Source organism: Aotus nancymaae, unplaced genomic scaffold (assembly GCF_030222135.1).
Source record: "Aotus nancymaae isolate 86718 unplaced genomic scaffold, 86718_ANA_hifiasm-v0.15.2.pri h1tg000038l, whole genome shotgun sequence".
Lineage (NCBI taxonomy): Eukaryota > Metazoa > Chordata > Mammalia > Primates > Aotidae > Aotus > Aotus nancymaae.
The window spans coordinates 1816379-1832918 of record NW_026988452.1 but is presented as its reverse complement, the minus strand read 5'-3'; the positions used below and the strand labels follow the sequence as shown (position 1 = coordinate 1832918).

The 16540-nt window shown below is 40.4% G+C and overlaps 1 protein-coding gene across 1 annotated transcript in view; it reads right to left on the bottom strand.

Moving 5' to 3' along the window:
• Positions 1-16540, bottom strand: part of ULK4 (unc-51 like kinase 4) — a 660641-nt gene that overhangs the window by 461825 nt on the left and 182276 nt on the right. The window contains exon 22 of the mRNA XM_064360107.1: positions 15094-15221. Coding sequence (XP_064216177.1) covers positions 15094-15221 — 128 coding nt within the window. The remainder of the gene's footprint in view (positions 1-15093; positions 15222-16540) is intronic.

The window sequence follows — 16540 nt, the reverse complement described above, 5'->3', positions numbered from 1 at the left end:
ATATCTGTGAGCCATTGTATCATTTTTATCTGATCCTGACAGCTCAATTTCACTACCTGTCTCATGCCAGACAGATTTCGGAGCTGACATCATAGAAAATGTGCTGATATGTAATCCATAAAAGGCCAATGGTGAGGATGGTATGCAGAAAAACATACTTGCATAATGGAGCATAGGTCATCCTGGGCTACTGATGTGAGGCTTCCGTTCTCAGGCAGATGGGCAGCTCTGTGATTTGTTCAGGACTCAGCAGCTAGTGCAGTTTCAAGGGACAAGTAAGGAAGGGAGAACAAGTTCCCGAATAAGCTCATCACAGAGAATTTTAACGACTCTCTAGCCTGAAGGCTGGCTCTCTTTTGCATGCCTTTATATTGAACCTTGCATTTTATACTCACATGAATATAATACCTGGGCTGCAAAGCACAGAGGAACGACTACTATTTTTCATAGTCTGCACCGGCTGCTATTCAGTTCTGACAATAATTTATACGACTAAATTTAATCTAAGTGAACTTTTATGGCCTCAAGGATCCCCTTAGTCCTTCAAAACTAACTGGCACCCAGTGCTAACATTTCCTTCAGTTTGTTTTTCATTTTATATATACATATACATATGCATATATGCATACATATTTATATATAAAATTATAGGAGTGAAACATGCTTATTATAACAGCCTAAAAATACAAATGAGTGAAGATAAATGATCACCCTATCACATCCTCCTGAGATAACCAATTTGGTATTATTCTTCCATGACCTTTTTTTTTAATGAAACTGTACACAAACACATGCAAATAGAAGTTTTGCCATTTTTGCTTTATTAAAATAACTTCATAATTAATATATAACTCTGCCCTTGCCTTTTTTTCACTTATCTATATACAGTGAACATTCTTCCAGGTTAATTAAATACATCATTTATATCACAGCTATACCATTATTTATTGAAGCCTTTCAATACCAATGGATATTAACTATATTTCTAGTTATTCACCACCTAGAAATAATGCTGCACTGAATACATACATACTGAACAATACTCAAGCACACATCCTGAACAATTCATACTTTTATCTCTAGTGGCTAAATCAGACGCAAGCCTGTTAAAACCAAAGCAATGTGTATTTTTAATAGTCATAGATTTTTTCCAAATCACTATATCATTTTTTTAAAAGGTGGCATTTCCTCAAGCAGTATTCAAAAGCCAATGTGAAAAGCAGGCCAGCTAACTACTATACCACCAACTCTAAAAGTGACTGTGGATTTCCAGTTCTGCCAAAATGGAGAAGGATCAACATAAGCACAGGAAGACTCTGAAAGGCAGAAGAAGGTGGCCTGGCTGCGGCACGGAGGACCTGAGGAATGACACAGCAGTGGGTCTGCCGACTTTCTTATTGCCTCTCCTATACCCCAGCAGGGTGCTACACAAGCCTCCAACGCAGAGCTGCCTCTCAACAAAACTCTAAGAAATGCCTGCTTTCCCTGGCCAAAGGACCAATGAAAAGATGGCCTAGCAACAGGAATTCTTTCTGGCAATACCTGCCTTACTCTGGCAACAGAAAATCGCATGCAATCCTTTCCTTCCCAGTCCTCCATAGTTTTAGTGGGACCGTGGGAATTTGATCTTCTACCTTAACCCACCCCCAGGGACACATGTGGCCCACTCCATTCCCCAGCTGCGCAGTATGGGCAAAGCTAATATTCCATCACCTGCCAAGCAGAAGCAGTCAGCAGTTACCCAACTCCCCTGGCAGGGGTAGTGTCTGTAACACACAGCGAGGGCTGACCCCTCCATTCCCCACCCAACAGAAGCAGCCCATTCTTTAATTTCCCTGCTGTGACAGTATTAAGGTGTCTGAGTGGGGAGCTACCTCCCATTCCAAACAGCAGAAGCAGGCAATGATCTGATTCCCCTACAAAGCTGGTGTCAGTGAGGTCCAGCAACCAGCAACAAAACCCTCACTCATCAACAATAAGACGTAACGACACAGAGCAAGATGAGGACTCAAGACCTAGGCAAAATGTCACTCATCAAAACGAGAACCTAGAAAATCGCATGAATCAAAAAAGACCATCAACACATACTATACTAGTATGAATCAGATGCTAGAACGATCTAACAAAGATTTCAAAGCAGCTATCACAAAAATGTTTCCAAAAGTGTTACAAATTCTCTTAAAAACTAATGAAATTGTTTAAAATCTCAGATGAGGAAAAAGGTTATAAAAAAGGAACCAATGTACAATATAGAACTGAAAAAATGCAATAACTGAAATAAAAACCTCACTGGATAAGCTCCATAGTAGAGTGCAGATGACGGGTAACAGAATCAGTAGTCGTAAGCACAAATAAATGAAACTTACGAAATCCGAAAAGCAGAGAAAATATAGACAAAAGAAAAAATAGAGTCTCAGTGATCAGTAAGAGAATAACAAAATACCTTACATTCATATCATCAGAGTCCCAAAAAAAGAGAGAAAATGGAACTGAACAAGTTTTCAAAGAAATCACGCCCCAAAAATTTCCAAATCCAACAGAAGACATAAAGCTATAGATTCAAGAAACTGATCAAACTCCAAATAGGATAAAACCAAAGAATCCACACCAAAGATATAATTAAACTTCTAAATCCTAAAAGCAAAGAAAATACCTTCAAAACACAGAAATAACACACTACTTATAAAGGAATACTAACTGAAATAACAGATTTGAAACCATGATATGAAACCATAGGGGACAGAAGAAAGTAGAAAAATTTTAAAGAATAAAAAGAAAAAACAAGAAAACGTCAACCACAACTAAATGCAGTAATCTTCAGGAATAATGGGTGAATCAGATTTCTCAAAGAAACACTAACCATTTTTTTCAACAGCAAACCTACCCTTAAAAAACGTCTAAAGAAAGTTCTCTAATCCTAAAGAAGGGATAATAGAAGGCTAAGAATATGAAAAAGAAGAACATCAGAATGGGTAAGTGAGAAGTAGATGTAACAGTCTAATTTACTTCCTAATAAATGTCTTAAATCATATTGATGATTAAAAGCAAAGAATATAACACCATTTGATAAAATGTTCAATGCATGCAAAGAGAACATCCTTAAGACAATTTTTTTTCTTTTTGAGAGGAAGTCTTGCTCTGTTGCCCAGGCTGAAGTGCAGTGGCACAATCTTGGCTCACTGCAACCTCCGCCTCCCAGATTCAAGCAATTCTCCTGCATCAGCCTCCCAAGAATCCTCACTAGAGAATTCTACAAAACATTTAAAGAAAAATTAGGAATTTTTTTTGAGACAGAGTCTCGCTCTGTCGCCCAGGCTGGAGTACAGGGGCGCGATCTTGGCTCACTGCAACCTCTGCCTCTGGTCTGCCTTCTTCCTCAGCCTCCCAAGTAGCTGGGATTACAAGCACGTGCCACCACACCTGGCTAATTTTTGTATTTTTAGTAGAGATGATGTTTAGCCATATTAGCCCAAGATAGTCTCGATCTCCTGACCTCTCGATCCAACGGCCTCGGCCTTCCAAAGTGCTAGGATTAAAGGCAAGAGCCACTGTGCTCAGCCAAAAAGATTGACAAATTTTATAGTCTGTTCCAGAAAACAGAAACAGAGGGCATACATCACAATTCATTTTATAAGGCTAGTATTATATTAATACTAAGAGAAAGCAAACTACAGCTGAGTATCTCTCACGAACTGAAAGGTAAAAATCCTCAGCAAAATATTAGCAAATCAAATCCAGCAAAATATAAAAGAATTGACACACTGTGACCATGTGAGATTACTCTAGGTATGCAACTGATGTAGAATCTGAAAACCAATTAATGTCATTTATTATAGCAACAGCTAAAAGCGTCATAGTAATTGACAGAGAAAAAGCATTTGACAAAATCCAACAACAATTCATGATGAGAGAAAAAAAACTCTAAGAAAATTGGGACTAGAGAATAGGAATGAGAGTGACTGTCCTCCACCAATAAAAATCATCTACAAAAACCTGGAGTTAACACCTAATAGTGGAAGCCTAAAAATCCTTTCCCTACAAGGTCAAAGCAGGAACATCTGCTCTCACCACTCTTACTCAACATAGTACTCGAAATTCTAGATACCAAAGGCAAGAAAAATAAATAAAGGGCACATAAGCAAGAGAGAAAATAATAAACCTGTCCACATTTACAGATGACATGATTGGCTATGTAGAAAATCTCCTGGAATTTACCAAAAAACAAACAAAAAAAACCCCACCTAAAACTGATAAATGAGTGAGTTTAGTAAGGCTGTAGAAGATAAAATCAAAAAAAACACAAAAATCACATCAATTAAATGTGGAAACTGAAATTAATGATGCAATACGATTTATAATTGCTCCCCCACAAAAAGAAATACTAGGTATATACTTAACAAACCATGATGAAATTACAGAATGCTAATGAAAGGAGGTTAAAAAAAAAACTAGATAAATGGAGAGAGACACCACGTTCAAGGACCAGCAGACTAAGTAAATGTATCAACTATCCCTGTGTTGACACATTAGTTTAATGCAACCCCAGCAAGGTTTTGGCAAATATAAACAAACTCATTCCAAAACTTATATGGACAAGCATAGAGATGCCAGAACAGCTAAAACAATCTTGACAAAGAAGAATAAAAGGAGAGGAATCACTCTGCCCAATATTAAGCCTTACTATGATCAGGTAATCTTAATGACAGTAATCAAGACAATGTATTGATCAAGGGATAGACACATGGATCAACGGAAAAGTTTAGAGAACCCAGAAGTAGCCCACACAAATACGTCCACATGATTTTTGACAGGTACAAAAGCAATTCAATGCAGGAGAGATAGCCTTTTCAACAAGTAACACCAGAGCAATTAAATAATCACAGGCAAAAACCAAAACCAAAAAGAAAACCTCCAATTAAACCTTATACTTTATATGGAAATTAACTCAAAATGGATCACAAACTTAAATGTAAAGAATATAATCATAAAAAATTAAATGTAAAGCGTATAAAAATATATGTATACCAAATGGTATACATATATGGTCTCCATGGTGTGTGTGTCTGTCTGTGTGTGTGTGTATATGGCCTCTATATACTTATGGTATACATATATGGTCTCCATGATGTGTGTGTGTGTGTGTGTATGTGTGTGTGTGGCCTCAATATACATATGGTATACATATATGGTCTCCGTGTGTGTGTCTGTGTGTATGTGTGTGTGGCTTCTATATACATATGGTATACATATATGGTCTCCATGGTGTGTGTGTCTGTCTGTGTGTGTGTGTATATGGCCTCTATATACATATGGTATACATATATGCTCTCCATGATGTGTGTGTGTGTGTGTGTGGCCTCTATATACATATGGTATACATATATGGTGTCCATGATGTGTGTGTGTGTGTGGCCTCTATATACATATGGTATACATATATGGCCTCCGTGTGTGTGTCTGTGTGTATGTGTGTGTGGCCTCTATATACATATGGCATACATATATGGTCTCCATGGTGTGTGTGTGTGTGTGTGTGTATATGGCCTCTATATACATATGGTATACATATATGGTCTCCATGGTGTGTGTATGTGTGTGTGTGGCCTCTATATACATATGGTATACATATATGGTCTCCATGGTGTGTGTGTCTGTCTGTCTGTGTGTTTATATGGCCTCTATATACATATGGTATACATATATGGTCTCCATGATATGTGTGTGTGTATGTGTGTGTGTGGCCTCTATATACATATGGTATACATATATGGTCTCCGTGTGTGTGTCTGTGTGTATGTGTGTGTGGCCTCTATATACATATGGTATACATATATGGTCTCCATGGTGTGTGTGTCTGTCTGTGTGTGTGTGTATATGGCCTCTATATACATATGGTATACATATATGGTCTCCATGATGTGTGTGTGTGTGTATGTGTGTATATGGCCTCTATATACATATGGTATACATATATGGTCTCCATGGTGTGTCTGTCTGTGTGTGTGTGTATATGGCCTCTATATACATATGGTATACATATATGGTCTCCATGATGTGTGTGTGTGTGTGTGTGTGGCCTCTATATACATATGGTATGCATATATGGTCTCGATGATGTGTGTGTGTGTGTATGTGTGTGTGTGGCCTCTATATACATATGGTATACATATATGATCTCCATGGTGTGTGTGTCTGTCTGTGTGTGTGTGTATATGGCCTCTATATACATATGGTATACATATATGGTCTCCATGATGTGTGTGTGTGTGTGTGTGTGGCCTCTATATAAATATGGTATACATATATGGTCTCCGTGTGTGTGTCTGTCTGTGTGTGTGTGTGGCCTCTATATACATATGGTATACATATATGGTCTCCATGGTGTGTGTGTCTGTCTGTGTGTGTGTGTATATGGCCTCTATATACATATGGTATACATATATGGTCTCCATGATGTGTGTGTGTGTGTATGTGTGTGTGTGGCCTCTATATAAATATGGTATACATATATGGTCTCCGTGTGTGTGTCTGTCTGTGTGTGTGTGTGTGGCCTCTATATACATATGGTATACATATATGGTCTCCATGGTGTGTGTGTCTGTCTGTGTGTGTGTGTATATGGCCTCTATATACATATGGTATACATATATGGTCTCCATGATGTGTGTGTGTGTGTATGTGTGTGTGTGGCCTCTATATACATATGGTATACATATATGGTCTCCATGGTGTGTGTGTCTGTCTGTGTGTGTGTATATGGCCTCTATATACATATGGTATACATATATGGTCTCCATGGTGTGTGTGTCTGTCTGTGTGTGTGAATATGGCCTCTATATACATATGGTATACATATATGGTCTCCATGGTGTGTGTGTCTGTCTGTGTGTGTGTGTATATGGCCTCTATATACTTACGGTATACATATATGGTCTCCATGATGTGTGTGTGTGTGTATGTGTGTGTGTGGCCTCTATATACATATGGTATACATATATGGTCTCCATGGTGTGTGTGTGTGTGTGTGTGTGTGTGGCCTCTATATACATATGGTATACATATATGGTCTCCATGGTGTGTGTGTCTGTCTGTGTGTGTGTGTATATGGCCTCTATATACATATGATATGCATATATGGTCTCCATGGTGTGTGTGTATGTGTGTGTGTGGCCTCTATATACATATGGTATGCATATATGGTCTCCATGATGTGTGTGTGTGTGTATGTATGTGTGTGGCCTCTATATACATATGGTATACATATATGGTCTCCATGATGTGTGTGTGTGTGTGGCCTCTATATACATATGGTATACATATATGGTCTCCATGGTGTGTGTGTGTGTGTGGCCTCTATATACATATGGTATACATATATGATCTCCATGGTGTGTGTGTCTGTGTGTGTGTGTATATGGCCTCTATATACATATGGTATACATATATGGTCTCCATGATGTGTGTGTGTGTGTGTATGTGTGTGTGTGGCCTCTATATACATATGGTATACATATATGGTCTCTGTGTGTGTGTCTGCGTGTGTGGCCTCTATATACATATGGTATACATATATGGTCTCCATGGTGTGTGTGTCTGTCTGTGTGTGTGTGTATATGGCCTCTATATACATATGGTATACATATATGGTCTCCATGGTGTGTGTCTGTCTGTGTGTGTGTGTATATGGCCTCTATATACATATGGTATACATATATGGTCTCCATGATGTGTGTGTGTGTGTATGTGTGTGTGTGGCCTCTATATACATATGGTATGCATATATGGTCTCGATGATGTGTGTGTGTGTGTGTATGTGTGTGTGTGGCCTCTATATACATATGGTATACATATATGGTCTCCATGATGTGTGTGTGTGTGTATGTGTGTGTGGCTTCTATATACATATGGTATACATATATGGTCTCCATGATGTGTGTGTGTGTGTGTATGTGTGTGTGGCCTCTATATACATATGGTATACATATATGATCTCCATGGTGTGTGTGTGTGTGTGTGTGGCCTCTATATACATATGGTATACATATATGGTCTCCATGGTGTGTGTGTGTGTGTGTATGTGTGTGTGTGGCCTCTATATACATATGGTATACATATATGGTCTCCATGATGTGTGTGTGTGTGTATGTGTGTGTGGCCTCTATATACATATGGTATACATATATGGTCTCCATGGTGTGTGTGTGTTTTATGTGGCCTCTATATACATATGGTATACATATATGGTCTCCATGATGTGTGTGTGTGTGTATGTGTGTGTGTGGCCTCTATATACATATGGTATGCATATATGGTCTCGATGATGTGTGTGTGTGTATGTGTGTGTGTGGCCTCTATATACATATGGTATACATATATGGTCTCCATGGTGTGTGTGTGTGTGTGTGTCTGTGGCCTCTATATACATATGGTATACATATATGGTCTCCATGATGTGTGTGTGTGTGTATGTGTGTGTGTGGCCTCTATATACATATGGTATGCATATATGGTCTCGATGATGTGTGTGTGTGTATGTGTGTGTGTGGCCTCTATATACATATGGTATACATATATGATCACCATGGTGTGTGTGTGTGTGTGTGTGTGTGTGGCCTCTATATACATATGGTATACATATATGGTCTCCATGGTGTGTGTGTGTGTGTGTGTGGCCTCTATATACATATGGTATACATATATGGTCTCCATGGTGTGTGTGTGTGTGTGTGGCCTCTATATACATATGGTATACATATATGGTCTCCATGATGTGTGTGTGTGTGTATGGTCTCTATATACATATGGTATATATATATGGTCTCTATGGTATATGTGTATGTATATACATATGGTATATATACCATATGTATATGCCATATGTATATAGAGGCAACATATATATATACACACACACCATAGAGACCATATATATATATACACACACACACACTATATATATATATATATAATTTCATAATGGCAATACTTATATTAAAATATATAATTTCAAAATGGCAATACTTATATTAAAATATATATATATAATTTCAAAATGGCAATACTTATATACTGACAACAAGAACACTGAATGCAGTTTAAGGTTTCTTAATGGGATTTTGGTCACTAAAATATATTCCAACAGAAATATTCTGCCATAATACTGTGATTTAAAAGCAGTGACTTTAAATATCTCCTCTCTGGGGAACCTTACCACAAACTTGACACACAGATCGTTTTCAATTCTTAAAGACCACTTTATTTTTATCATTTTTACCATTATATAAAACATTTACATGGTTCTTAAGTCTAGACCATAAAGCGGGAACATTCAGAGAAGCATAGCTCGTTCCAGCCCCTGCACCTTCCTCACTCTCTTTCTAATCCTGTAAATCACCACTTGTTAATTTATTTAACTTTCCATTCTGGCTTTTGTAAAATATTAGTAAAAGTACATATCTTCTCTGTTTTCACCCCCTTTCTTAGACAAAAGGTATTAACAGTATGCTATGAATACTGTTCTACACCTGACTTTTATCAGGATAATAGTATCTTGTAGATGACTCCATGGCTGTATACAGACATCTTCCTTGTGCCTTTCCACAACTGTGCAGCCCTCCATTCTGGGGATTGTGGTGGTTAGCAGAATGCTAAAGATGCCCCTGCCCGCCAAGCCCCACCATCCCAGTACTCAGTCAAACACCAATCTACATACAACAGGTGGTCCCCGACTCACAATGATTCAACTTGCAATTTTATGGTATTTTAGTTTGCAATGGTGCAAAAGCAATATTCAGTAGAAACCATACTTGGAATACCCATACAACCATTCTGCTTTTCACTTTTAGGGTGGTATTCAATAAATTACATGAGGTATTCAACACTTTATTATAAAACAGGCTTTGTGGTCATGGCACAGTGGCTCATGCCTGTAATCGCAGCACTTTGGGAGGCCAAGGCAGGTGGATCACTGGAGATCAGGAGTTCAAGACCAGCCTGGCCAACATGGTGAAACCCATCTCTACTAAAAATACAAAAATTAGCCGGGCATGGCAGCATGCACCTGTAATCCCACTTTGTGCTCGATGATTTTGCCCAACCATAGGCTAATGTAAGTGTTCTGAGTGCATTTGAGGTAGGCTGGGTTAAGCTATGACGTTCATTAGTTTAGATGTATTAAATGCGTTTTTGACATGACATTTTCTACTTATGATGGGTTTACTGAATGCAACCCCATTGTAAATCAAGGAGCATCTGTTTCAGGAAGTGAGTTCAAAGGCATCATTAAAGTCCCAATTCCATTCATCTTAACACACATAGATTATCTGAGTGAGCCCAATCTAATCAAGTGAACATTTAAAACTCATTTTCTCTGACTGATGGTGGAGGAGGGAAGTGAAAGATGTTTGAAGCATGAGAGGATGAGGCCCTGCTTCTCGGGGCATGAGAGGCACTCCTGCTGCCACCAAGAGAAATAAACAGGTATGCAGTAAACTGTCAGGGAAGAATAGGACGGATTCCTGGAGCTCAGCGTGAACTCCAGGCAAACACCAGCAAAAAAGTGAGGATGTCAGTCCACAGACTGCAAGAAAATGAATTCTGCCAATAATCTGTGAGCTTGGAAGAGGACCCAGAGCCTCAACTGAGAATCTCAGCACCAGCCAACACCTTGACATCAAGTATGTGAGATGTGAGCAGAGGATCCAGTTACACCAAGCCCAGACTCCTGCCATGGAAACTGTCAGGTTACTAAACAAGCACTGCCTCGAATCGTGGCGTCTGTGGTGATTTTCAACTCCCAAAATACAGACAAGGCAACGACATTCATCTGCTGCAGCCAACTTTCCCTGTGCTTCTGTCCGTGTGGTCTTGTGCCTTTTAATTCTTTGATTCTCCTTTGAGCACAGTATCAGAAGACAGCATGCTCCACCAGAAGCTGACCGCTACGATCTCCTCTGTTGGAATTCCTCCTCCAGCTGTTCCTTACTCCTCCTAAAATTCTTGGCACTTGGCACTTGGCCTGCTGGACCTCCGCTCCGTATTTCTTAGTGTTTCCTCTCAAGTTTCCATGTCTTTGTCATCAGCTCTGATTCATCCAATGTGCCCTTTCAAACTGCATTTCAAAGCACCACTACTATCCCTATAGCCTTGGCAGAGGCCATTCTCTTTCAGTTTTAGAATTAAAAAAAAAAAAAAAAAAAAAACCTCTGTCTTCTCCATAGAGTTTTCAATGTATGTTAAAATTCTTTTCTGTGTCTTCCATTAGTTCTGGCTCCGTTAAGAAATGCCCAGTCTGGCTGGGTGTGGCAGCTCACGTCTGTAATCCCAGCACTTTGGAAGGTCAAGGTAGGCAGATCATTTGAGTCAGGAGTTGGAGACCAGCCTGACCAACATGGTGAAACCCTGTCTCTACTCAAAATACAAAAATTAGCCAGATGTGGTGGCGCACACCTGTAGTCCCAGCTACTGGGGAAGTTGAGACAGGACAATCACTTGAACCTGGGAGGTGGAGGTTGCAGTGAGCCGAGATCAGGCCACTGCATTCCAGCCTGGGCCACAGAGTGAGACTCTGTCTCAAACAAGAAAACAAAACAAAAGAGAAAAGAAAAGAGAAGAAAGAAAAGAAAAGAAAGAGAAATGCCTGGTCGTCTTTCTCCTTCAAGTACTGTGTTTCCCTAAATTGGCTGGGACAAATCTCTGCCTACTGAGTTCTTACTCTGTTCAGCACCCAATCAGGACAGGTGTGGCGAAGAAGCAGGTAGGGAGAGGCTGTTCTCTTCCAGGGCAGGAAGGTGATGCGGTCTTTCTAAAACCTTATGGACAGAGACAGATCGGCCCACCATTTCAGTTCTGCTCGAGATCTCCTGGGAGTAAGACTGCAAGCCCAAACCGCCACATGCAGAAAGCATCTGCTTTAGACCCTACAGAAGCTCCAAGTTCTACTATTCATGCTGAGCTTAGGGGCCCAAGGACAGGAGCACCATGTTCGCCACACAGTGGAGGAAAAACGGGGCCTATCTTACCTCCCCTGCAAGGCTGCGGTCACTGGCCAGACCCTCTCTCTACACTCACCCTGCATGCTGTGTTGCTCCAGAGAGTGAGAAGAATGGAGGTCAGGGTCAGGGGCATGCCTTCAGACCACTATGTTCCCATCACTGCTCCAGCTTCTAAACATTTTTTCAGAGACAAGTCACAGCAATTCCCAGGGAGGAAGGACCACATGGGTCATACCCAAGCTCTGAAGGTGTACGTGGTTCAGTTTCTTCCAGTTAAAGAGTTTCTGAAATTAAGGTTGTAGTAGGTATTTTAGACACAGTCATCAGGGTGGCTCTCAGAAGTAACCCTTAGACGGAGACTCGAATGATCTGAGGAAGCCAGCCATGCAAGCATCTAAGAAGAGATCACAGGCGCAGGGAACAGCAGCCGAGAGAAGCCCTGAGGTGAGTGAAACAGGCTTAGTGCGTCCACAGAGCAACAGGCAAGCCATGGGCTGCAATGCAGTGTGCCCAGAGAAGACTGGGCATGAACTAGAAAAGGAAGGACAGGGAGGACGTGGAGGAGCGGGGTGTTATTCCAGAGTGACTGGATGCTGCTGGAGGGGTCTGAACAGGGAAGGAGCAGGGTGTTATTCCAGAGTGACTGGATGCTGCTGGAGGGGTCTGAACAGAGAGGGTGGGGGTGTTATTCCAGAGTGACTGGATGCTGCTGGAGGGGTCTGAACAGGGAGGGTGGGGGTGTTATTCCAGAGTGAGTGGATGCTGCTGGAGGGCTCCCAGCAGGGAGGGTGGGGGTGTTATTCCAGAGTGACTGGATGCTGCTGGAGGGGTCCCAGCAGGGAAGGAACAAAAGCTGATTCGCAGTGTCTAAGTAGGTACTCTAGCTGCTACACGGAAACCAGACTGTGAGAGCAAGAAATAAGGTAAGAGTATCCATTGAGAACGTTTTTTGCTTATTCTTTCTCTCTTATTGTTTCATTTTCTCCTTTTTTTCTCTCTCTTTTCTTGCCCTAACTCTGCATGGTAAAACTGTGGAGAAACTATGTTAGTTGTTCCAGTGAAAATGATGATTAAACGCCAAGACAGATCAGAGGTGGCAAAGCCAGCGGTGAGGTCATTAAAAATACATAGACAAGAACAACTTCCACTTCTGGTCATAGTGGACTAACAGAAACAGGATTCGTCCTCCCATCTAAAACAACCAAACAATAGACAAAATCTGTGAAACATCACACTTCAAGACATCGGACCTAAAATAAGGAAAAAGCGATCCCTAAAAGACGAGAAACAAGGAGGTTTATTAGGAAATTCCACACCCTCAGCTGGAAGTGATTCATCTACCATGTAATGACATCCTGAAACACAAAAGTCAAGCATCTTACAGAATGCTGCAAATGCCTTCCCAGTGACAAATATGCTCACTTAAAATCCTGTGTTCATGAGTTGATACTGTTATCTGGCAGTATCTATCTGTGTGAAGACATTAAATCACATTAAAAATCAGCAGTGAGAAGAACATTTGCAATTGATTTAATGATAAGGACACTAACTTTGATCCCCAATTAAGCAAAATGTTATCTCCTCCTTCCCCTGAAAACAAAAAAGAATTCTCTTCTTCTCGTTACTAGCCCTGTATTACAAAAGAAAAATTTCATTCAATTATTAATGGTATATTTTTATGTCAATAAAAAACGTGGGCTGGGCATAGTGGCTCATGCCTGTAATCCTAGCACTTTGGGAAGCTGAGGCAAGAAAATCACTCAAGCCCAGGAGTTCAAGACCAGCCTGAACAATACAGTGAGACCCTGTCTCTATCAAAAAATTGTAAAAATTATCTGGGCGTGATGGCACGCACCTGTAGCCTCAGCTACTCAGGAAGCTGAGGTGAGAGCATCGCCTGAGCCTGGCGCAGGGCTCAAGGCTACAGCGAGCCGTGATTACACCACTGCACTCCAGCCTGGGCAACAGAGCAAGACCCTGTCTCCAAAAATACACACGGAAATTTGTTTTGCTGTTTGTTATATAGGTAGGTATATAATGGCCCTAATTTTGTCTCTTGATCCACAAAGCCTACTCTCTCACTGTTACTAGGAAAACAATTTGCCAACCCCTAATCTAGATCAATCTCAGCAATACCAGGCTCTGCTCAGTACTCTAGAACAAGTAAAAACCTGGATCCAGAAACAGACATGAAACTAAATTTTCAGGGCTCCTCTGGGCAGCAATACAGCACAGATCAGATGGTTCAGAAGATGTTAATCAGAAAGCATCAGAACATGAAGCAAACTTGAGGAGCAGCCAGAACAGCTCCTCCTTTTAGAGGAAGGACTTACAAGCCAGGAGAAACACCTGGCCTTCCTAGGACCAGTCCATTAACTCTTGCCCCTACCCTGCTCCTCCTTCTGAGCTTTCAGCTGCTTATTCCAGTATCTTACAATACAGAAAATTACAACCAAATCGCTGGTCCAATATTGACTCCAACGGTACAAACCAGAACCATCTCAACACCCGGCCTTGGATTGTTCTCAGATCTAGGGCTGTATTGGCCCATTCTCACACTGCTGTGAAGAAATATCTGACACTGGGTAATTTATAAAGGAAAGAGGTTTAATTGATTGACATTGCTTGGGAGGCCTCAGGAAACTTACAATGATGGCAGAAGGTAAAGGAGAAACAGGCACCTTCTTCACAGGGCGGTAGGATAAAGTGCATGCCAGCAGGGGAAATGCCAGACGCTTATAAAACCATCAGATGTGGTGAGACTCACTCATCATCACAAGAACAGCATGCGGGATAATCCAATTACCCCCACTTAGTCCCGCCCTTGACACATGGGGATTACAGGGATTATAATTCAAGGTGAGATTTGGGTGGGGGCAAAGAGCCACACACCAGACGTTTCCCAGCCTGCTACGGTTCCAGAGTCCTCTCCTGGTCCTCAGTATTCCACGCTCAGATTACAAGTGAAATATTAAACCCCTGGAAAAGCCCTTAGAAACATTCAATACCAGATACACAGAGGCCAAGAAATACCCTACAACTACTAATACAACAGGCTCTAAACTGAAGTTACTAATGAAAACATCAGAGAAGATCTTACCTTGCTTGGCAACTGAGCAGCAACATCTCACGGTTATAAATCAAAATATACAGAAGAACCAGGAAGGCTTTTGCTCTAATGTATGTTGAAGGGCTGTCCAGTAAATGGATAATTGTGGAGACAAAATCCTGTGGAAGACATTTAAAATTTTTTTTTAGATAACATTAAAAAAAATAGGGCCGTCTCAATTCTCAGAGTGAACAGACTATAACAATCAAGCAGATGGCAGGAAGTAAATAATATCAACTACTATTTTCACATTCTCAATTTGTGCCAGATCCCATAATTAAATTTTAATATTATCTCATTTAAATCTGAAAGTTAGTCATAAAAACTTGACAATATTGTCCCCACTTTAAAGAGAAAAATGAATACTGAAAAGTTAAGCATTTACCCAACTTCAGAGCTGGATAAAATCCAGGCCAGCTGAATGACAAAGGCTGCCTGTTGGCTACGCAGTCACACAACTGGAAATGTGGCAGCAAACAATACAACTGTCAGTCACGACTGCATGCAGATAGGAGTCTCTGAGAAGACCTGCATCTAGAGAGATCATATCTCTAGTCTACACATCTGAGGGCTTAACGGACATAAAATAAAGACAGTACTCAGTACACGACACAAAGAAACGTATACTCCTATAACACTCTTTAATTAAAGGTATAATTCAACACAGAGGAAGAAGTATTGACAGGGAATGGTGCTACTTTCCCTTTTAAAAGACAGACTATACATAATTTCTATCAATATGTAAACAGAAAACAGACACACACGCACACACATGGTTACTGAATGTAAGTAGTCAGAAATATGGAATCATAATATCAGCAAGATGGCTACAGAGAACAGGAATACCTAAGTTCCCAAGACAGCTTAACAGAGACCAGCACCTAACAGTAACACTGTGTGTCCAAGGCAGATTTAAGAAGCTCGTTTTTTTTCTTTCTTTTTGCCACACTCCAATCCTTTTCTATTTGGTGCTATGTTTCCAGGTAGGAAGAATTTACACAGTCATGTATATGCCACGTAAATTCTATGCTACTTAAGGATACAAACATATCTAAGCATTGGTCTTACCTAGTTCCTGAACCAAACTGTCAAAGCCAAATTATTCATCTCAGGTGAAAAAACTGATGAATGCAGAGTCATCCTTGAGTAGAATATTTGTTTCCTACCTTTCCTGTATATAGACAGTAGAAAATCCATTTCCCCAGAGTCCACTCCTGATTCTAATTTATCCTCTGTGGCCTAAGGACCACAATCACACGTCTGTTTCCCACATCAACACCATCCCCAACATACATACACATAATGCCAAAGCCATTCAAACTTCCAGGATTTATAGACTGAGAAACTTCCAGACTATAAGAGATTAAGAAGACATGATAATTGACCGCAATTCTAGATCTGGAAGTTCTGTTCCCATAAAGGACACTATTGGGACAAC